This window comes from Myotis yumanensis, unplaced genomic scaffold (assembly GCF_028538775.1).
Source record: "Myotis yumanensis isolate MYYU_CA2020_CCGP unplaced genomic scaffold, mMyoYum1.0.hap1 SCAF_10, whole genome shotgun sequence".
Taxonomy (NCBI): Eukaryota; Metazoa; Chordata; class Mammalia; order Chiroptera; family Vespertilionidae; genus Myotis; species Myotis yumanensis.
Window position 1 is genome coordinate 15051086 of NW_027223761.1, and position 22307 is coordinate 15073392.

A 22307-nucleotide genomic window follows, 5' to 3' on the forward strand; every position below is an offset into this window, starting at 1 on the left:
TGTTACAGCAGTCCTAGCAAACTAGAAAAGAGAAGTGCTAGCTCACTGGCTCTGTCCTTGGGAAAGCAAGGAGCATCCTCCCTTGCTCAGGGGCTCAGGGGCACTTGGGAGTTGGGGAAGCCTCCAGTTGCGGTAGCAATATGACCATAGGACATATCTACAGGGTGGGGCAAAAGTAGATTTACAGTTGTGAGTATGCAAAACAGTTTATTCTTATATTATTATTTATTAATTATTGCATTTTCCATATGAACAACTATTAAGGATAGAGCCATTGGTTGAATTATCCTGTACAGCATACTCTCATATTACTTTAGGAATGGTCTTTTTAGGAATGCTCTTTAATAATTTGGAAGAGCAAGAGTGGAAGCAAGGAGATAAGGAAGAAGCCTGTGACAGTCCAGGTGAGAGATGAGGGTGGTTTGAGGTAGAGAGAGGTAGTACAGATGGTAACAGGAAGTCAGAAGTAGAGCCAGAGGATTTGTAATGGGTTGGATATGGGAAAAGTGGAGAAAGAAAAGGAAGGAATAAAGGCTGACTCCCAGCTCTTGGGCTTGGACAGTTGGGTAAATGGTTTATTGAGATGGAGATGATTGAGAGAATGGCTTATCTGGAGATATGGAATCAAGAGTTATGCTTTGGACATGTTAAGTTTGAGGTGTCTATTGTTTATTCAGTTGAAGATACTAAGTAGTTGGTTATCTCAGGAACTTTCAGGGTCAAACATAAATTTATAAGGCATCCTATACTAATAAAAGACAAACATGTAAATTGACCATACTTTCGCTACACCTTAAGCCATGCCCACCAGCCAATCAGCAACTATATGCAAATTAGCCCAACCAAGATGGCTGCCGGCAGCCACGGAGCTGGAGCGAGCAGGAGGCTTGCTTGCTCCAGTGATGGAGGAAGCCAAGGTTCCCCACCTGCCACGGCCTGGCTCTAAGCTCCACTGAAAGCAACAAAGTTTCAATTATAGAAGGTAAACAAACCCCAGATACCTGCTTTCAGCCAGCCGTGGCCACGGAGCTGGAGCAAGCAGGAGTGGGTTGCCCCAGGCGATGGAGGAAGCCAACCTTTCCGCAGGCCTTCGCTAAAGGCAACAAAGTTTCAATTATAGAAGGTAAATAAATCCAAGAATAAAATAAAAAAAGAAAGGAAAAAAGAAGAGGCTGGGAGCTTACGTCGCCAGGGTGCTAGGCCAGCCTGGAAACGGCCCTCAGCCCCTCACCCAGACTGGCCAGGCACCCCAGTGGGGACCCCCCACCCTAAAGGGGGTGTGGCCAGCCTGAAAACAGCCATCAGCCCCTCTCCCAGGCTGGCCAAACCTCCATGGGTTGAGGGTCCCCACTGGGGTGGACATCCTCCTAGGGGTCCCACACTGCAAGAGGGCATAGGCCGGGCTGAAGGACCCCCGAGTGCACAAATTTTTGTGCACTGGGCCTCTAGTCAGATTATAGGTGGTTTTTAAAGTGTTTGAAGCTAGATGAGATTACTTAGAGAGTTTAAGGAAGATCAGAGGGCCCAGGGCTGGGTCCTCAGGAACTCTGCTGACTAGAGGTTTGGTAAAGGGTAAGGAATCCTAATGCTGACAAGCCAGCGCCCCATGAATAGCAGGCAAATTGTCAGTACTCATTAATGGTTAAACTAAATTACACAGAAATACATGGGAAAGGTATTGGAAGTACCTCAACCCCAAATTACCAAATTCTTTTTAACAGAACTGTACCTAAGAACATTTTTGTTTTCAATATGTCACAGATTATAGAATCAGACAAATTGCCTATACTTAAATTATGGCTTCTAAAAGATCATAATAATGGCTGGCTGTGTGCTCTGGAGAAATAGTTTTTTGGGTTTTGTTTTCTTTTTAATTTAATTTTAATTTCTTTTAGAAACAGAGACTTTACAAGTTTTTACAATTGCCAAAATTTAATATAAATCAGGACAGGTGAGTTAGTTGCAGGATTCCATTTAGTCTTCATTTGTATGTTCTTTAAGGATGAAACCTATTTCATTAGTCATATGTTAAGAGGTTACCTACCTTGACTCAATTCAGTAAGTTATTTCTCCACGTTATTTGAAATTGCTAAGCAAGCACAGGAAGTGTTGGAGGATATCAGAATCAACATCTGTCTTTGAATATTGGTAGAAGGGCTAGCACCTGTTCAAATAAACATCTTCAGAAGTGCATTCTGACCTTCGTTTGTGAAAACTTGAACCTCCAGAGTCTGTTTGTTGATACCTGTTTGGATTACTTCACACTCACTCTCTGTGCTTGGCTGTGTGTGAACTGGGAATGGACTGTTGATGTGCTTCTGTCCTTAGGTCTGGCGGGAGTTTCCTGACCGGTTGGTGGGTTACCCAGGTCGTCTGCATCTCTGGGACCATGAGATGAGTAAGTGGAAGTATGAGTCCGAGTGGACCAATGAGGTGTCCATGGTACTTACAGGAGCAGCTTTTTATCACAAGGTAAGGTGTAGGGCAGGCATGGGGCAGGTGGGTCTGAGTTGACAAAACAGAGTATGATACTCTTTTATTTGGCCCAATTTAATTTTTGCAGAGTTTATGAATAATGTTCTACTCAGAGATCTTAGAAAGGCCATGTTGTATGATACTTTTTAAAGAATAAAGTTATTATTTTTCTACTTGTGAAATAATAAATGCTTATAATAGAAAATGTGGAAAATTCAGAACAATTTTATTATATAAAAAAGTCTCTTGTATATCACTTAGAAACATTATTGTTGTTTAGATGTTTTCCCACTTTGTCTTTTATTTACTTAGTTATGCATATGTACACACATGCATTACAAATATTTGCATTAGCCTGCTATTTTTATGTATTATGTTGTGAGCATTTTCTCATGTCATTAACATTCCTCCATAATTTTTTCTTAACAGAATTGCTAATATACCATTATATTGGTATTCCGTAAATTATGTGTAACTATTATTCTGTCATTGCTTGTTTAGATTGTTTTTAACTTTTTTGCTATTTTAAATAATGCTTAATATCTAATGTTTAAATAATGATTAATATCCATTTTCATAACTGTTTATACTTTTGAGCATTATGATAGATTCTATCACAGGGACTGAACATTTTGGGAAGGTTTTGATAAATATTTTTGTCTATTGCTTTCAGTATTGTTTGTGTCAGTAGACACTTCCACCAGCAAAATATAAAACTATCTTACCATAGCCTCCCTTGCATGAAATGCACATGAAAATGGATCTCAGTGTTTTAACTGATTTGATTATTAGTGGGATTGAAATTCCTTTTGCTTATTTATGAGCCTTTTGTATTTCCCTTATCTAAGAATTATCACTTCATGTTTTTGACTCTTAATTAGGGAGTGGTTGAAGGGTATGCATTGGACTTCAGAATATTCGGTTTGGTAATAGAGTGTTCCCTGGAAGTGTATGGTTTAGTTAAATAGTAACAACTGTCCACTGTGAGTAGAGGCGTAAGGCATGATGCAGGAGCAAGGTCTGTTTAGCCGGCGCAATTCAGGTAGCTTGGCCATGTCTGCACTGATTTCTGTTGTTATCTTGGCGCTGCTGCCCTCGTAGTTTTCAGGGCTCTAGGTGCAGAAAGGTTTTTTGCTCTTAGCAACAGATAATAAATAAGGTTTATAATTTGGGAGGTGTGTGGTAGTAGATTATATATACTTTATTTTTGGACGTGAATTTCTATACTATTTCATATGTAGGTAGGTTATGGTGGTTTCAGAATTGCTTCATTTTTGTTTTACTGTAAAAAGCATACACCTTTGCAATGTCAACCCACTTTAATTTATCTCTGTTTCCCTTTGCAATCTATGGAAAGAATAGAGAAAACAGGATTGGGCATTGTGACTCCAGGGAAAGATTTAGTAAAGATGAATGTATAGTATGTCTCTGAACAATATTTGTAAAACACTTCATCAGTCCAATGGGCCTGCATCCTGCAAGGGCTTCATGTTGTACCTCTCCTCTGCTCTCAGTGGATGTTTTGAAAAGAGTGACAATATTAAAGATTTTGATCACTTGGCCAACAGCATTCTAATACTTCCTTTGCCCTTCCTGTGGATACAGCCTTGTGATTAATCTTATGAGAGAAAGCTGTCCCCGTGCCTTGACTGAGTTTTACTTTATGTATCAGCAGGAGGGAACTGCTATTTGAATGTTTCTTCTTTTTGTTTCTTCACCTGCTAGTATTTTAATTACCTGTATACCTACAAAATGCCTGGGGACATCAAGAACTGGGTGGACGCTCATATGAACTGTGAAGACATTGCCATGAATTTCCTGGTGGCTAATGTCACGGGGAAAGCTGTCATCAAGGTAGGAGGCATCCTGGTCCCGCTCTGCCGCTGACTTGCTCTATGATCTTGAGCAAGTCTCTTTTCCCTGAGCCTGAGACGTTCTCATAACTAGATGAAGTATGGGACTAGATGAAATGAAGTATTGGACTAGATGAACTTGGAGCTCCCTTTTTCACTTTTTAAGATTCTGTGATTAACATTGTCACCTTGTAAAATTGAAGGGTAGGCTTTGGTAATTTAAACATACTTTCTTTTTTTATGCAATTTCTTTGGTTACTGGTTTTAAACTTCAGTATCAGAGGTAAAGGCTGTGATGGTCCATCTACAAATCATGTTTTTTAAAAAAATAATTTTAATCTCAAAGCTGATTTGACATCTAGTTCTGTTAGGTAAAAGATACAGTTTACATCTTAAGGTAGCCAATCTTTTTATATATATATATATATATATATAGACATTGAAAAGATAGTACACTTTGTAAATTATAACTATAGTTGCCCTAAACGATGTTTTTAAATATTGATTACCGGATGTTAAAAATTACCTTTCCTATAATATATTAATGATCCCCTGAGGATAGATATCTATTCTTGAAATGTAGATTTTTCTCAAATTAGATCCCTAGATATGTAGAGAGCACACACTTTTTATATAAGTGGAGTCATCTCAACCTTCTTTCATTCTGGGTCAGAATTCTGTGTATGACAATGGGCACTACTTCTAGGCCAGATTCCTGATGCTGGAATCTTCCGATACTGGAAGCTTATATTGGAAATATAGTATGACATTCCTGGCTGACTCCTCATACTATTAATTGATGAGAGAAGCCAAATTAAACCACAGTGACTAAGGAAAGAGGAAAAGTCATTACTGGTGCTCTCTAACCCTGCAATCCTCATCCTCTCCCCCGGCTCTCTAAATAACTCCATGGACAGCTCACTGCAAGGAAAGGGAAATAATGTGAATTGTGAAATTCATTTTAAAGGAAGTTTATCTCCAAATCTGCTTTTTGACAAGATGTTTTGGCTGTGCCTGCTTACTCTGGACAGTAATTCCTGGTGTCCTATGCTTCTTAATCTGACCTAGTTAGTCATCTAGCTTCCCCCCCCTTAGTCTCTCTGCTGTTTACTTATCTTCACTAAGTTAGGATAGTAGCTTCCCCTGAGTGTGCTAGAAAAGCACTGGAAGTTTAAGGTTTGGGAGGGTAGGGGAGAATCAGGGAAAAGGATTCAGAGGCTGAGGGACCATTGGGTTGTTTTTTTTCTGATTCAAGGGAATTGCAAAATAACCTGGCATCTTCTAGAGCCTGGTGCAGCTCAAAGCATTTGCCATGAGCTGGAAGAAGGAGAAAGAGCGCCTGTTGGAACTAAGGTTACGGTGAAAGTTATGGGAAGCTGTATTTCATCGCCCTTATGGCTGCAAGAACAAATGGTGTTTATACAAGGACCTTGGCAGTGAGAAAACAGTCATTAAACAGGAATTAAGGAGCTTGTCATCACCACTTCTTTCCAGCTACAGAAGGCAAAAGCCCTCCAAGCCTTTTTTATTGGGCCCTTGTGAGTTTGCCGTTGGCCGAGCCAGACAAAATTGAATGGAGAAATGGTGAGGTGTGTGAGTGTGTGTATGGAGGGAACAGGCATCTCCACTTACAGAACAGAAGCATGCAGAGTGGTGTCACAGCATGGTTTTATTGTCCTGGGTGCTGACAGCCAGATATTTTTGTGTTCCTCTGGTAGGTGACACCGCGGAAGAAATTCAAGTGTCCAGAGTGCACAGCCATTGACGGGCTTTCTCTGGACCAGACACACATGGTGGAGAGGTGAGTGAGCCTCTTACCAAAAGTCTGCCCTGGCTTCTGATCCCCATTTCCTGCCTTGGGACTGTTTATGGGACTTTTTTGGAAATATAAGGACAGCAGCTGGTAGCCATAGTCACCTCCTTTTGCACTGTGGGAGTTGGGCTAGTTCAAGCCCAGGTCACCCAAAGAATTAATTTGGAATGCTACTTACTCAATTTGTAATGGCTGGAAGGCTCTTAAAAATATTGCTGGCCTTAAGCTCCAGAAGCCAGATTCTCCATTTAGACTAAGCAGTTAACCATCCACAGTCATTTGAGTGGAAGGTAGTTAATTCTAAGGAAATACTGGATTGTTTTCAGGGTAATATCTCCATGTTACAGTAGAAGTTTGATCAGAAAGAATTAAGCCAAACCCACCAGGGACACATTACCTGTGCTGACACTACTACAACACCTACCAAGAACAGCCCTGAAAGCACAGCTCTGCATTACAGAGAGGGCAGCGGGCAGTTCTGAAATACTCCCTTATTTCCATGCAGGCAGCTCCTCAACAAGCACACCTTTGTGCGGAGTGTAACACCAGGCCTTGTAGGTGCATGTAAAAGGAGTGGAGATGCATGTCTTCCCTGGAGACCGTTATAATCTTACAGTAAACCTAGGAGTTCTCACTTGTAACCCACAGGTACCCGAGCTTCGAATCTCTTGAATCAAACCCAGTTATTCCAAAAGGCAGCTCCTTATGTAAGACAGCAGGCTCTGGCATCCAGTAGCGCTGTTTTCAAGGGACCAAAATTCGCTCGGAGAATGCTGCAGTAGTAGAATGAGATATCTAGTTCAAGTTTCCACAGGTCTCATGCTTCTGCTTGCAGCATTCATTTCTGAAATCTGTCAGCCATATTAGCATCCTTCAAGCCTGGAGGATTTTTCTGTACAGAGCAGTGTTCCTTTTCAGTTGAACTGGATTCTTCTATATAATTCTTTACTCCTTACTCTTCTTACTCTTACTCTCTAAATAATTTATCTCTTTCCTATATAAATATCTTACCCAAATGACAGGACTTTTATCAACTGTTAATACATTATTGTGATTTTGGAAATATCTATCACTGGTATAAATATTACACTGTCAAAGGCAGTGACATTAACTGTCATAGCTCATTTGGAAGAGAGACCCCAACTATAGTTCTATTTGGAGTACATGAAATTGTTCTTTAAACCTACCACTATTCTCTATGTCTGGGAGAATTTATAGCATTAAGCAATTGGTTGTTGATTGGGTTAAGTTAAAGTGGTGGGATTATATGGTCATGGTCCAAGAAATGAATTGTAGAAAGAAAATTTGACCTGATAATGGCCTTGAAGCATGCGCTAAGGCTAAACATCTCTCCTCTCCCACCACTGAGATCATTGCAAATGCAAAGCAACCTAAAATGCAATGAGAAACTATTGATCATTGCAAGTGTAAAGTAACCTAAAATGCAGTGAGAGAGATTTAAGTTGGATGTACTTATTACTACACACTGAAGAAAGTAAATAAGGGAGATGTATGTGAAGACTTCCAATGAGAAAAAGGCTTTTGAAAATAGTAAAGGCAACTTCCCAGATATTGTTAGGCTTGAGTCAGATTATATCAGACTTTACAATTAACAACAACAAATGCGTGCACACACACACATCAAAGTTAATCCAAAACTATATGTAATAAGTAACATAAGGGAGGCTCAAAATGTTATAATTGAGCCCTGGCCTGTATGTTCCGTGGTTAGAGTATTGGCTCACACACCGAAGGTTGCGGGTTCAATTCCCAGTTGGGGTGTGTGCAGGAGGCAAACAATTGATGTGTCTCTTTCGAATCGATGCTTCTCTCTCACTTTCTTTCTCCCCAACCCTCTCTCCCTTCCACTTTCTCCAAAAATCAATGGAAAAAATATCAAGTGAGATTTAAAAAAAAAAAGTTCTAATTGATCAGAGGAAAGAGAAGTGACGTCTTGCTAGGTCAATTTTTAGGAATAATTTTGTAAAAGGGATAGCATTTGAAGTGAGTCTTCAAAGACCACTAGGATCCCAACCAATGATGCACTAGGCAAGAGGAGATCCCAGGCAGGGGAACTGTGTAATTAAAAGTGCCCATCAGCAAGTTCAAGGTGTATTTGGCCAGCAGTTAAGTTCATTCTAATATCAACTGTACTTCAGGCATTCAAATAGTTCATGAAGGGATTTTAGTCTTTATAGAAGTCCAGCTAATTAGGGGAAAAAAGATAGGACTAGAATATCACTGTAATACAAACTCTGGAAAAGTAATAGATCTAGGCAATGATTGTCAATGGCTGCTAACAACAAAAAGAGACATAACAATTACACATTTTGTGTCTCCTGATAAGTGTTCACCTCTGAAGTATTCTTATCCCCAAATCAAACCTGATGAAGACTCCAAATTTAGCTACTGATAGACAAGACATACAAGGGACACATGAACATATCAAAGGACACCATGGGATGCAGTCAGCGAAGTCCACATGTGGGGACAGGATGAACAACTCCGTTTCTTCAACAAATGAATAGCTGGAGGAAAATAAGAGGAGGGGTAACCTACAGACTAAATCAGCCAATTGCAACATGTGGAACTCATTTGGATCCTGAATCAAATTGTAGAAGAAATAAAATTAGGAGTTAACCTAGGGGGAAGAAGTTCACTTTGGCTAGAGCATCGAGTTCTAGCCTGTTAGTTCCAAACTGCCTTGAATCCCCAATTAAGGAGCCTGGACATTTTTCTCCAGGCTCTGGTAAGCCATAGAAGGTTTTTGAACAGGGGGGTAGCTTTTTTTTCTTCTATATTACCAGTCTGTTCTTTATATGCAACAGGAGAGTAGCTTGATCTAAGTATTGTTTTGAGATTAATTTGGAAGTAGTACATAGGATGGAATGAAGTAAAGAGATTGAAGAAAGAGCAGTTAGAAGGCTTGAACTAAATTGAGTGTGGAGAGCAAAGAAGGAATTAAATTGCAAGAGATTCACCCCTCCCCCAAAGGAAGATATACTCGAACTTATTTCAGCTGGATAGGTGTGAGAAGGTTATGGAGAAGGAGTTGAGAAAGATAACTTCTAGATTTCCAGTCCAGAAGAGTGGTAGTACCTTAACAGTGTAACTAATACAGTTAGGAGGAGACACTAATTAGCAGAGAGGATGGGGTGAACAGTCGTACCTTTAACTGTATCATCAATGAGGAGTTGGAGAGCAGTAAGGTATGTGATTTGGGGCCTTTTGTCCTCTCTGTGTGCAGGTGTAGATATGGGACAGGCAGTTGGAAATGTGGAACTAGAACTCTAGAAAGAAGATTAAAACAAAGCTATTTGAAGGCATCTGCCCAGAGGTGGCAGCTGACTTAAGAAAGGCCAAGGGCAGACTCTTGAGAAATTCTGACATTTAGGAGAAAGAAAGAATAACCAAAAACAGAGAAGTGACCACTGGAGAGGCCAGGAGAGAACCGGGACCTGCAGAGCTCAGAAGCAGGGGAGGAGCAGGGACCATGCAGAGTGTGAAAAGGCCTCTGAAATGAATGGTCATTGGTGACTTTGAAAAAAATAATGCCATAGAGTGGTGGGGCCCCAGGGCGTAGGGTGTGCGCCTGTGGTGAGGAAGTAGGGTTAGTGAATCTTGATAGAGAAATTTGATAGGGAATCAGTCTTGAAATCAGTTAGAAACTGGGAATACAAGTATTTGGATTAAAGACTGGATCACCAGATTATTAAATAAGGTCCTTAGATATTGAGGGAAGAAGACATGATTTAAGCCTCTTGTGTAAACCAAGAGGTGTACTGTAGAGTATTAATTGGTGTTTTATTTTTTGTAATTGTTGCCTTTGCAGAATCACATTTTACACACAATAGTGAAAGGGATTAACCACTTTGCAAGTTATGAACCTTGTGTTGGGTTTTGTGGTTCAGTGAGCTTATTTATTCTATCTTTGGGTTCTAGAATCAGAAATCTTAGTTGCACTACCCAGCATCCATTTCTTCCAGGATCTGCTATTACTTCTTTAAGCTGCTCATTTTGACCAATCACTTTAAAGAGGTCAAGGCAGTATGGCAGACAGACAGTGTTGATTTAAGGAAAAGAAAGTAGTATTTTGATTCAGGCCAATCTTTGTTCAGATTATGAGTTTGCCACTTGTTAGCTGTCTGATTTAAGGAAAATGACTTACCTCATCTGAACTTCCATCTTTCACCTCCTAAAATGGATATTAATATCTATCAAATAATGGGGTATTAATAGCTATCAAATTACAGTGTCCATTCATTGGTTCAACAAATGTTTATTGACCATCTTTGTACCAAACACCATATTACATGCTGGTAAATAAAATAATAAGACAAGAAAGCTTGTGGCACAGTGCCGGGCAGAATTCGTTTCCTTCCCAATTTCCCCAGCATTTAGTCCTAAAGGCTCCTGGTTGTTTAGGTAATTGTATGTGTTTAAAAGGAAAACAGAACACCATTAGTCCTTTATCCCTCTCCCTACCCCCCCCCCCCCCCCCCCGCCCACCTCCACCCACCAGATGCTTCCAGACTTTAGAGGTAGACATTGGCAGTTCTTAGCCTGTTTATACCCAATTAGAAAACAGACCCAGGGAACACTTACTGATGGGGTAGCTGTACACCTGACAGAACAACTCAGAGGGACGTCCAGCAGTAAGCCAAGTTTCTGTTCACCCTAACCTGTTCCCCAAACCAGATGCCCTGAAAAGAAAGGAGGAAGTGTCAGTTCCTGGCGGGAGAGTTCAGGACCTTTACCATTCAGAGTGGCCTGCCACTTCTCCAGTGCAGGCTGTGTGGAGAGAAAGAAGTACACACGGAGCCTGAGTTAGCCAGGGGCAGCTGTCAGCAAGTCAGGCTGGCCAGAGCACCAGTAGCCTCTTGCCAGTGGCTGGGCCCTGCTGGCAGATCTAGTTACAAAGGAGACATTGTCCTCAGTTCTCCCCAAGGGGCTGTGGAGCCTCTCTGCTCTGCCAAGAGCCATGGTTCTTCTTTAGTACATGCTCGCTGGTACCTATCATGGCACCGCTGGGCTTTGCTAGCCAGAGTCTACAGGCCTAATAACTGAAACCGCAGAGTCGGTACATAATTACAGGCAGAACTGTCACAAGTAAGGCCTTGCAGAGATTGACTTTGCCATTGCCTTGACTCTGTTATTTGAGGAGATGGAAGCTGTTGTCCAGTGCTCGCTTCATACCATTTTGTTGAAAATGCTCAGTCTTTTTGCCCAATTTCTCCTCAATTTGAAACCTGTGACTGCCTCCTGAGTCTTAAAAGACTGCCAGCAAAAGGGAAGTTCCGTTCCTTGCGAGTTGTGGTTGAGGATGGTGAAGAGTGAAGGCTCTGTTGCCATTGCAAGCCTGGTTTGAAACCCGCCCACCACTCCAGCTCTTGGTCCGTGGCCAAGTTATTTAAGCACTGTGTCCTAATGCCTCACCTGCATCACGCAGTTATGAAAGCCCTGCTCTTGGGTGCATAGAAGGGGAATACTTTAAGGAAGCGGTAAGAGCATCGATGTAAATTGCTTGGCATGTAATAGGTGCTTAACAGTTATTCATTCCCAGCTCCTCCCCTTGGACCCTAGAATTGTGTTAATAAATAAATTTGTGTCATTTTATCATTAAGACTTTAGCTTTAGGAGCCAGAATGCCTGGTTTGGGCCCTGCCTCTTACTAGTTACTTGATGTTTGGACGTGTTACTGAGCTTGTCTGTGTCCCAACCTCCCCAATGTGAAATTGGGGATAAATTAGGACCTGCCCTATAGGGTTGTTGTGAGGATGAAATGGGTTACTACTACATGAAAGCACTCTTTAAAAAAAAAATATATACACACACACACACACACACACACACACACACACATATATTTATTGATTCCAGAGAGGAAGGGAGTGGAGGGAGAGAGAGATAGAAACATCATTGATGAGAGAGAATCATTGATTGGCTGCCTTCTGCATGCCCCCTACAACCTGGGCATGTGCCCTGACCGGGAATTGAACTGTGACCTCCTGGTTCATAGGTTGATGCTCACCCACTGGGCTATATGAAAGCACTCTTTTTTTAAAAAATATTTTATTGATATTTTACAGAGGAAGGGAGAGGGATAGAGAGTTAGAAGCATCGATCAGCTGCCTCCTGCACACCTCCCACTGGGGATGTGCCCGCAACCAAGGTACATGCCCCTGGACCAGAATCAAACCTGGGACCTTTCAGTCCGCAGGCCGATGCTCTATCCACTGAGCCAAACCGGTTAGAGCTGAAAGCACTCTTAACACAGTAAGTATTGGTTGTTGATTTGTGGTGCTGGTGGACATGGTGATGTTATTAGTTAGAAGAGCTCAAATGTAGTAGTAACACATTTTTCTAGAAACATAATGACCAAGTGAAAAGAATTGATAACGACGGATTTATTAATTGATTTCTTCCTAAAGCTCAGAGTGCTCCAATAAAAACTGATTGATTTGCCGAAACCGGTTTGGCTCAGTGGATAGAGCGTCGGCCTGCAGACTGAAAGGTCCAGGTTCGATTCCGGTCAAGGGCATGTACCTGGGTTGCGGGCACATCCCCAGTAGATGTGCAAGAGGCAGCTGATCGATGTTTCTCTCTCATCGATGTTTCTAACTCTCTATCTCTCTCCCTTCCTCTCTGTAAAAAATCAATAAAATATGTTTTAAAAAAAAAACAAAAAACTTGTTGATTAAAATACTTAGAAATAAATCTGACAGTACCTCTGAGGACAGAAGAGACTTCTAGTCTATGTCCTGAAATTTAGCCCATTCTTGTAATGGTCCTGCCTCTGATTAGTTTGTTCTTGTTGTAGCTCCCAGGTGCCAGGGGCCTAACTGAGGAGAGAGCATGCTGACCTTTCTGAAATCCATCTTGGAGCTCCCCTCAACTTCAAAAGCGGTTTTTACAGGCTTGTTATTCCCCCTGGTCGGAGGCTGAAGTGTCCTCATTGCCAGCTGTCACACTCAGTTGGCCTGATGGGCCAGAACCTTTTCCCCGCCAGCCTGCTTGACCCACTCACCTCCTAGGAGGTTGCTCAGCAAGCTGCGGGGTGGGGGTGATGAGGAAATTGACTCCCCTCCTCCAGGGCTGGGCTGTCCTGTCACCCAGTGGGCTGTGGGCCGCTGGTTCTCACATGGCTGTGGCTCCCATCATGGAAGCTGTTCTGTGGGAACTTCAGCTTGTGGAAGTTGACTGGTAATTAATTCCCAGAGATTGCCACTTAGAGCCTTCAGCCAGTGTTGGTTGAATGAGTAAAGTGTTTATTGTTTGAAATTGAGGTTCACCGTTCCCATTAGCTTCTTTTGCCTTCTGTTGCTCCTCTCTGCCTGTTAAACTTCAGTGAGCTCAGATCCGAGTGGCTTTTTCCTCTCCACTGGTTGCCTTCTCTTTAGCTGGCAGAGACGGGGTTAAGATTGCTGGCAGCTAATCCACCTTGGTTTGAGGCCTGCTGGTGCTGATCTGGAAGAATGACTGGAATGTAGGGGGAGGGGAAGAGATAGTCTGACCTCTGCAGGCCCTCCAGACAGCATTCCCTGCTCACTTTCTCTTCGGAGCTGATAGTCAGAGCACAGCCACATCACTGTATCCACACCCCTCCAACCTCTTTTGAACCTGGGAGCAGGCTGGGCCTCCTTGGATTTCTTCTGTTGATGTTGAATATTATGTATTTTGCTATCGTCTCTCAGCCTCTTGAATATTTTCTCTTTTTCCCCTACCCCCATCCCTCTCATCTGCTCACCTGCCCTCCTGCTGCCCGAACCCCACAGGTCTGAGTGCATCAACAAGTTTGCTTCTGTCTTTGGGACGATGCCTCTCAAGGTGGTGGAGCACCGAGCCGACCCTGTCCTGTACAAAGACGACTTTCCTGAGAAACTGAAGAGCTTCCCCAACATCGGCAGCTTATAAACCCGCCACAGGCGGGGGTCTGAACACTAAGCTTGGACCAAGGGAGAGAACACGCCCCCCAGCATTTCTGATAGCAGGGAGGGTGTCAGAGTGGAAGATTGACATACTGACCCGCTTCCTCAAGAACGGGAAGCTCAGGAGGATGCCTGAGCATTGAGAGGCATCCTCTGTTCCTGTTTCCATGGTTTCCAGTGGCTTTTCTTTAAAGATGCGGAACGGAAGCCTTGGTGGCACTCCAGGTTCAGGTCCAGCTCAGGCTCCTTGGTCTCCAGTTCCTACAGAACCACCCGAAAGGAACTTCGCTGACTGAAGACTGCTGAGGAGAGAGCCTACCAGCCCACTTTAGATTCTCGGAATCGTGGAAAAGATACCCTATCTCACTTTCAGTCACTTCAGATCAGTGAGTTTTTTGGAGGAAAAGCCACAAGCCCGGAATTCGGTGCAAAAGCCAGACATCGTAGTGGGATTTGATATACAGGGTGGGCAAAAGTTGGTTTACAGTTGTTCGAATGGAAAATAATACAATAATTAATAAAGTACAAGAATAAACTGTTTCACGTATTCACAACTGCAGACCTACTCTTGCCCCACCCTGTGTGCCTGGCCCTGGGGTGCTGGACTCTTGGACAGAAGAGCATCAGCTGCCGAGCGGGGATCTTATGAGCACCATAACTACTTCTGTTTGATTTGGCTTTTTAATGTGATTAAAATAATTTTTATTCCTTTTTCTACTCTGTCTAACGCATTGATTATCGGTGGTCTGAGGAGCATCTTTCTTCTTTTGTGTTTAACTGCATCTTCTCCTAACTCCGGTCTACGTCCATGTCTGGGAAGACACAGCCAGGAGAAATACGTGGTGCCTTGTGTACCAAGCAGAATAAGATCCCCAAACTAAACACTGTAAGAGAAGATGTCTCCCAAACCTCCAAAGGTTTTGTTTTGTTTTTTCCCTTATTAGGTCCAGTCAGTCTTTCGTAGGTTTTCTCGGGGAAAAACAGGGGCCTCTACTAGCCGTGCACTGAGTTGCTCCAGCGAGTACCATACTGTGAAAGTTGAGGGAGTTGTGACCCCACCCCTAGGGGATGCCAAACTTCCCTCATTCTCTTGGTATAAATGTGACATTAGCCAGGGAGGTTCTGGCTAATGTTAAATGCTGCTGTAACAACTGCTTTGCAATGGTTGCTGGTATATTTAAATCATTAAATTTCAGCATTTAGTAATACTGCACATGTGTGAATTATACCTCTTTAAGCCCAGTTGATGAACAAATCTACTCTGGCAAATGTTAGATGTTATGGATTCGAAACAGATTTATCTGGCTCTAATATTAAGATTAGCCACAGTTTGGGCTTTAGCCATAACATATGTCCCCAGAACACAAAATATATAACAATTTGCCTGGAATATGGATATAATTACTGAAGCCTAGTTGTGTGCCAGTCGAAGTCACTAATACATCCCACTGTTCTGTTGAGTGACACAGAGGTGAGTGGTGATTACACTGTCGTGTAACCTGGTTGTTTTCACGAGTCCCCTCATGAGTGTTCAGACAGACTTTCGAGAGATGGGAGAAATTTCAGGAGAAGTAAAATTGGAAGTGGAAGTCGAGAGAGCTTCATCTTGCATGTGAAGGAGTGAAAGAGTCGTGGACTCTCACAGGTGGGAGGGATGAGAGCAGAGGCAGAGGCTGCGGCTAGGGCTTGCTTAATGTATACTTTTGATTCATTACATACCAGTCGGTAGGGTGCATGGAAGGCATTTTGGTCTCATATTCCTAATACTGGAGATGGCATGATAAAAACCAGGAGAAAGTGATGTCTTGTCACCCAGATGCTAGGAGCTGACACAGACAGTGAGTACCTTCAAGTTCGGGGCAGGTAGACGGGGAGAGCCTCACACCACGTCCCTGCTAAAGGCGAGAACTGTGCTAACGTCACGTCTGGTCCATCTGCCTGTGTCCGGCTCTCGTCCCGCTCCTCCAAGTGTCTGCCCTTTTTCTCATCACCGAATGCACTGCCTCAGCGGCGGGTTTCTCATCCAGGCTCCCTCCCAATGGGTACATTTTTTCTTTTTTTTTCAAGCCTTGTTAGCCCTGCGATTTTGGAAGAGGAACTCTTTAATCTGAGGTCATGGGAGCCCCAGGGAGCTGTGTTAGTGTGATTTTATCACCTTTGTAGGAGTCACTGGCCTTCTAAGGCTGTTAAACCTTCATTTAAAGTACCTCACTACTCTCAGAAATAATGGGGCTAGGTCTTACAACACAGCATAAAAGGATGTATATTACAGAATGAGTTTTATATCCCAGGCACTTGAAACTAACCTCAAAGGCTCTCTCCTGCGACTAGACAGGTTGTCCAGGTCACAGGGAAACTCAGGACAGGCAAACAGGCCGTGACCATGATTCAGGGACTCAGCAGAGCTAGCTCCACCCCCTCGAGAGCAGATTTCTGAGCTGCTCACCAGCAAGCCTCACCCATGAGCCCGGGTCGGGATCATCTGCCCTTGGATGCCATTGGGCCTGGTTTCAGAAGCGGAACAATAATGCTGATTAAAATGTCATGTCCTGGCCTACAGCAGGCAACAGCTGGTTTTAGATTAAGAAATCTTTTTTAAGAAAGTGCATCCTCCCGGCCTATACAGAAGATAAGCCAGAGCTGGCCCCGGCCCACGTGTGCCCTTGGCCACTGCCTTTGCCCCTCGGAGAGCCGGCTTGGAGAGCAAGGTTGGGAGCACGTTTTCACTGGCGAAAGTTAGATAAGTGTTAATGTTTCTTACTCATGTATTTTACCAAGCCTCACACACGTGTAGACAGGAACCTCCATTTCTGGGAAAATACGTATTTTTGTTCTCAGAATGTCTGGTTCTTTCCTGTGCACGATGCCGCACCGTCTCCTCTTGGTACTGTGTCATGACGTTCAAAACGGACTGCTCTGGCTTCTGCGCCACAGCCTGCATGCTTCCCGCTGGGCTTCAAACCTGTGGTTCTTAGGGGCTCGTTTCTCTGCTGCCTTTTGAAGAGCGTGACCATCCTCCTGGCCTGTGCTGGCCAGGACTGGGAGCTGGAAGAGGGCAGCTGCCTCTTTGTCTCATTCGCCGAAAGAGTTGCTAATGCGCCTTGATTTCAGCCGCTTCCTAGGATGGTGGTCTCTGGTTGGAGTGTGGAGTGTTCTTACCATTGAGAGCTAGTTGGTTTCTAGCCACAAGTTCCAAAGACATGACCGCTGGGTTAAAATCCCAGGCGCTTTGATGGCGCTCAGCCAAGGTAGAATGCAGAGGTAGGTAGAGCGGAGACGCGGCTTGGGGGGTGTTTTGTTCCGGTGAGACTGGCCTGGCGCTGCAGCTGGGAGATCGTGGGAACCAGCTGCGAGAGGAGAGGTTTGGGGTGTTGGAAGTTTCCCATCAACCACCCATTCTGAGCCTGGGGGTTTCTTTAGCTTTGGGGAAGGTAGCTGCTTTTTGAGTAGGCTGCTTTTTCCATTTCCCTTGGCCGAGGTAATCTGCTGCAGCGAAAGAAGCTCAGCAGGCAGTTCCCCACGCAGCCCTGGCGCAGAGGCCGGGACAGAGCTCCCTCTCCCAGCCATGTCCCGAGGGAGGCGCAGTGCTGGCAGCAGCGCTGAGGCTGGCAGGCAGCTGCCGTCCAGGAAGGCTGTGGAAGCCCTCGAGCTTTCCACTGTGGGCAGGGCTTCCGCCGCGGGCCCGAGGCAGTGAGACTGCGGGCCTGTCTGCTCACCTCGCCCAGAGCTCTGTTCCAGGCCCTGGGCTCCCGTCCCAGGCCAGCGTTTGATCCTCACCTTTTCTCCTGAGTAACATCCAGGATCGCTTCTGGCCCCTTTAGGCCAACTGTGCCTAGTCTGAGCATCAGACAGGCTTCCTGGGCTGCTGCCGGCAGTGGGAAGTAGGCAGGCAGAACTCCACTCTCAATCTAGGATAGCGCAACTCACAGCCTCTCCTCTACCTCCATTAGTGGACTCTCGGGGACCCCCAGCTTCAGGCTTTGTGACATCCAGGTTCCCAGGAGGGTGTGTGGGTCTGCATGGGCAGCTTTGGGCCATGGAATTTTAATGTCAGGCTCACCTCCTGGCAACCCAGGGAAGGTGACAGGAGAGTTTGACCCCTCTCCCAGCTTTCCAAGCTTTCTTTCAAGAAAAGGGTGACCATCCAGTCAGCATGGCTCAGTGGTTGAGCGTCGACCTATGAACCAGGAGGTCCTGGTTCAATTCCCAGTCAGGGCACATGCCAGGGTTTGTAGGCTCGATCCCCAGTGTGGGATGTGCAGGAGACAGCCGATCAATTATTCTCTCTCATCATTGATGTTTCTCTTTCTCTCTCTCTCTCTCTCTCTCTCTCTCTCTCTCTCTCCCCCCTCCCTCCCTCCCTCCCTTCCTCTCTAAAATCAATAAAAATATATTTTAAAAATAAATAAAAAGAAAGGGGTGACCAACTATCATCTTTGCCATTTTTGTTTTTTCCTAGTTTACAACCTTTTGGGGAGAGAGCTTTTTCCTTTCTTCTTCTCCCAACTGGTTGGGCCTCAGATTGCATTTCTTCCCGTTCCCCTGAGGGCACAGGCTTTCAGGTAGAAGACGGGGGAAGGGAAAGATGTAGGTGGTTTTCGAGAGGTACCAGGCAGCTGTGCCTGCTGGACGTTTCCTCAGCAAAGCACCAGTTTGTCTACAACCTCAGGAGCTGCAGAGGGTAAGAGCTGCCCGCAGAGCAGGGACTGGAACTACCATCTCAGACCCAGGCCCCCGGTCAGTTCACAGAGCCGCACCTTCAGAATACAGTCTTTGACCTATGATTTTTCAACTTCACCTGGTGTGGAGTTTATACCCACTCAGTAGAAACCATAGTTCACGTTTTGAATTTTGATCTTCTCCCCGGGCTCGCAATATGTGGTACGATACTCCCTCGTGATGCTGGGCAGCAGCAAGCTGATTTTGCCCTACGCAGGCTATATTGTAAGTGCTCTGAGCACCTGTAAGGTAGGCAAAGCTAAGCTCTGATAGTCACTAGGCTATATGATTTAAGTGCATTTTCAACTTACCGTACTTTCAATTTCCCATGCGTTTATCAGGACGTAACCCCACTGTAAGTCAAGGGTCATTGGCATATCTATTTGGGCTTTTATATATAACTGCCAGCATAACAGCATTAGCTCCTAAACCCAAGGATATGCTCAACGGATGTCTGGTTTTTTGGTCATCACAGCTGAAGAACAGCCAACTAGGTACTGATCCAGGTGAGATAAGAGCATTTATTCAGGCATTCATCAACATAGACTCTGGGCCAGGCTCTGTACTAAATCTAGGAGGTAGGATTGAACAAGACTGCTGATTGCAAGGAGCTCCGATTCTAGCACAGCTCTTGAGTTCTGTAGGATGATGTGAGCCTGTTAGTGGTTGAGGACTCTACACACATACGTTTTAGTCCCACGGTACATGAGTATTAACACCATCTCCTTTGGTGCCTGGAGGATTAAGGATTTTTCATTTTTTTAAAGAAGAAATGTTTTTTTTTATTTTTAAATTAGTTTTTTGTTGGTAATCCTCACCTGAGGGTATTTTTTTCCACTTTTTTAGAGAGAGTGGAAGGCAGGGAGAGACACAGAGAAAAACATCGATGTGAGAGAGACACATTAATTGGTTGCCTCCCGCACGCACCCTGACGGGGGCTGGGATGAGCCTGCAACCAAGGCACATACCCTTGACTTGAACCCGAGACCCTTTAGTCCACGGACCAGTGCTCTATCTACTGAGCCAAACCAGCTAGGGCTCAAGGACTTTTTAATTTCCTCTTCTCATAGCACCTGCCCTTGAGTTGTACCCTTGCCCTTCCCTGGCCTTGAGGGAGTCCATTCAGGGCCTTAGTTTCCTCAACCAGAAATTGGACACAGCAAGAGCACTTGGATCTGGTTGATGAGATGGGATGATGTATCAGATCGCTTCTCCGTCTCTTAGCCGGGACCTTTACCAGATTGTACCTGATGATGCTGGCAGCCAGCCCTCTTCCGGCCCCGATTTCTGTTACCAGAGAGCGTGGGGGTCTGGATCCTATCTGGCCCCGTCAGGGTGGATTACCAAACGAGCAGTTCTTTTGCCCCAGTCCCTTTCCTGTGCTATAAATAGGCCCATGTTTATTTTCTTATGTTATTGAAATGAGAACTTAGGATTTGGGCCTCTTGACGAGTCAGGAGAGCGTCCATCCGGTGCCTGGTGAGGGCCCTGCCTGGCTGGCTGCTGTCTGAAGCTATTTGGAGTCCTCCCCTATGTTTTGGATGTGGCTTAATTTCAATAGTAAGGGCTGTATGCAGCCCTGGATCTGCTGATTTTCAGGTTTCAGCTTTCTTCCAGCCTCAGTGCCTGCTTAGAAGTGAAGTTGTGTTTCTCATTAAGGGGATAACAGCCACAATTGAGGTAATTAACAAAAATTGTGCATTGGTGGCAGCAGCGCCTATAAGATTTCCAATAGCCTAGTAGATCCTGAGGGGCTTGCCTTCATCTCCTTCCTTCTGCCTACCCTGCACCCCATCTCTGTCCTGGTTTTCTGGAGGTAGTCCCAATAATTTCTCTCCCAACAGCCTTGAGGCTTGTTCTTGTTACCAGGTTGGTTTGGTATACTGACAACTTGGGCAAATGAGGACTTCATTAACTCTACCTTCTCCAATGCCTGAAAGATACAAGGATTTTTTCCCCTCTCTCATAGCAACTTCCAGTTGCCAGTTGTACCTTGGCCCGTTTTTAGAAGTCTCAAGGAGGAATAGTCATTAATAACAGATAGATGCTCCTTTGGTCCCATGGCTACACTACCTCAATGGAGAAGGTGACCTAAGGCAATGGGAGGAAAGGGAAGCATCTGCCCAGTGCCATGTGTTATGTACTGTGTGGAAGTCTGGACATTGGGAAATGCTCCAAGTTAGGACTTCCTACGGAGTGATTTCTGGCTTCTCCAGGCTTTGGGAACACATCGAGAGTGTCCAGTGAGACTATGAGCTGGACACAGCATTTGTTGTCTATTTGAACTTGGGCTAGGGATCACTATATTCTCAGGATGGGTTAGCCTGGTAAGTCACTCAGTAGCGAAATCTTTGTGGACACAACCTGAGCCTGAAGTCTATTAATGAAGAGAAGTGAAATGAACAACCAGATTTAGATCGCTTAGAGAAGGGACCAGGCGAAAGTAAATTTTCACTCGTGAAAATTTTAGTCTGTTGACTCACAAAACGTGATGTGATGGATTCACTTAATAAATATTTATTGAGCACTTACTGTATGCCAGATATGGTTCTTAGTGTGAGGATATTGCATTGAACAAAACAAAGTACTTGCTCTCATCAAATACACATTCTTAGAAGGAAGACAAGCAAAACAAGTAAGTGACTATAACTTCAAAGGGTAATCGCCGCCACAGAAAATGAAGCAGAGTAAGGGGAGGCAGGTGTTGACTTGGGCAGGAGGAGGTATTTTGGATGGGTCGGCCAGGCCTGACATTTCAGCACAGATCTAAATGTAAGAGTGGATCATGAGGATTCCAGGCAGAGGGAAGAGCTAGCATGAAGGCTTTCAGGGAGGCACACGCTCAGCTTGTTTTCAGAACAGCAAGAACCCCCATGTGGCTGCAGTGTACTGAGTGTGGAGAGCCCGGTAAAGATGGTGGCAGAAAAGTAGGCCAAGGCCAAATTGCATTAGGACTGTGTAGCCAGAGGCTTCTAGATTTTTATTGTGAGTGAGATGGAAAGACGCTGAAAGGTCTTAAGCAAAGGAATGACATCTGATTGGGTTTTTTTTAAAGATCATTTCAGCCACTGTGTAGAGAATAGGCTGTGAGGAGTAAGAATGGAAGGAGGGGAATCAGGAGGCTATTTTAGGGAACCTAAGAGACAGTGGTGGCCGAGGATGGTAGCAGCAGAGGTGGTGAGAAGTTATACTGGGAGTAGAATCTATTGGGTTTGCTGATGAATATAGTTTAAAACAATAGAGGATTCACAGCTAACTGAGTGATCCCATTCACTGAAATATAGCAGACTGGCAGGGATGAGGGCAGGGAAGATCAAGACCTCTACTTTAGACATGCTAGGTTTGAGGTGTCTATTGAATATGTAAGGGGTAGAGTAATTTAAACATATCTAGAGCTCACAGTAAAGGTAAGACTGGAAATGTAGGTGGGATATAGAATCACAGGACTAGATTAGATTACCCAGAGAGTCAGTCTGAGTGGAGAAGAGAAGAGGGACTGGGCCTGATTATTGGGCCTAC

General features: G+C 44.3%; 1 protein-coding gene across 1 annotated transcript in view; it reads left to right on the forward strand.

The window, feature by feature from the left end:
* The window catches only part of EXT2 (exostosin glycosyltransferase 2), a 122788-nt gene extending 108002 nt beyond the window's left edge, over window positions 1–14786 (forward strand). The window contains exons 11-14 of the mRNA XM_070427837.1: window positions 2329–2472; window positions 4201–4329; window positions 6047–6129; window positions 13917–14786. Coding sequence (XP_070283938.1) covers window positions 2329–2472; window positions 4201–4329; window positions 6047–6129; window positions 13917–14055 — 495 coding nt within the window. The 3' untranslated portion in view covers window positions 14056–14786. The remainder of the gene's footprint in view (window positions 1–2328; window positions 2473–4200; window positions 4330–6046; window positions 6130–13916) is intronic.
* The last annotated feature ends 7521 nt before the right edge of the window (window positions 14787–22307 follow it).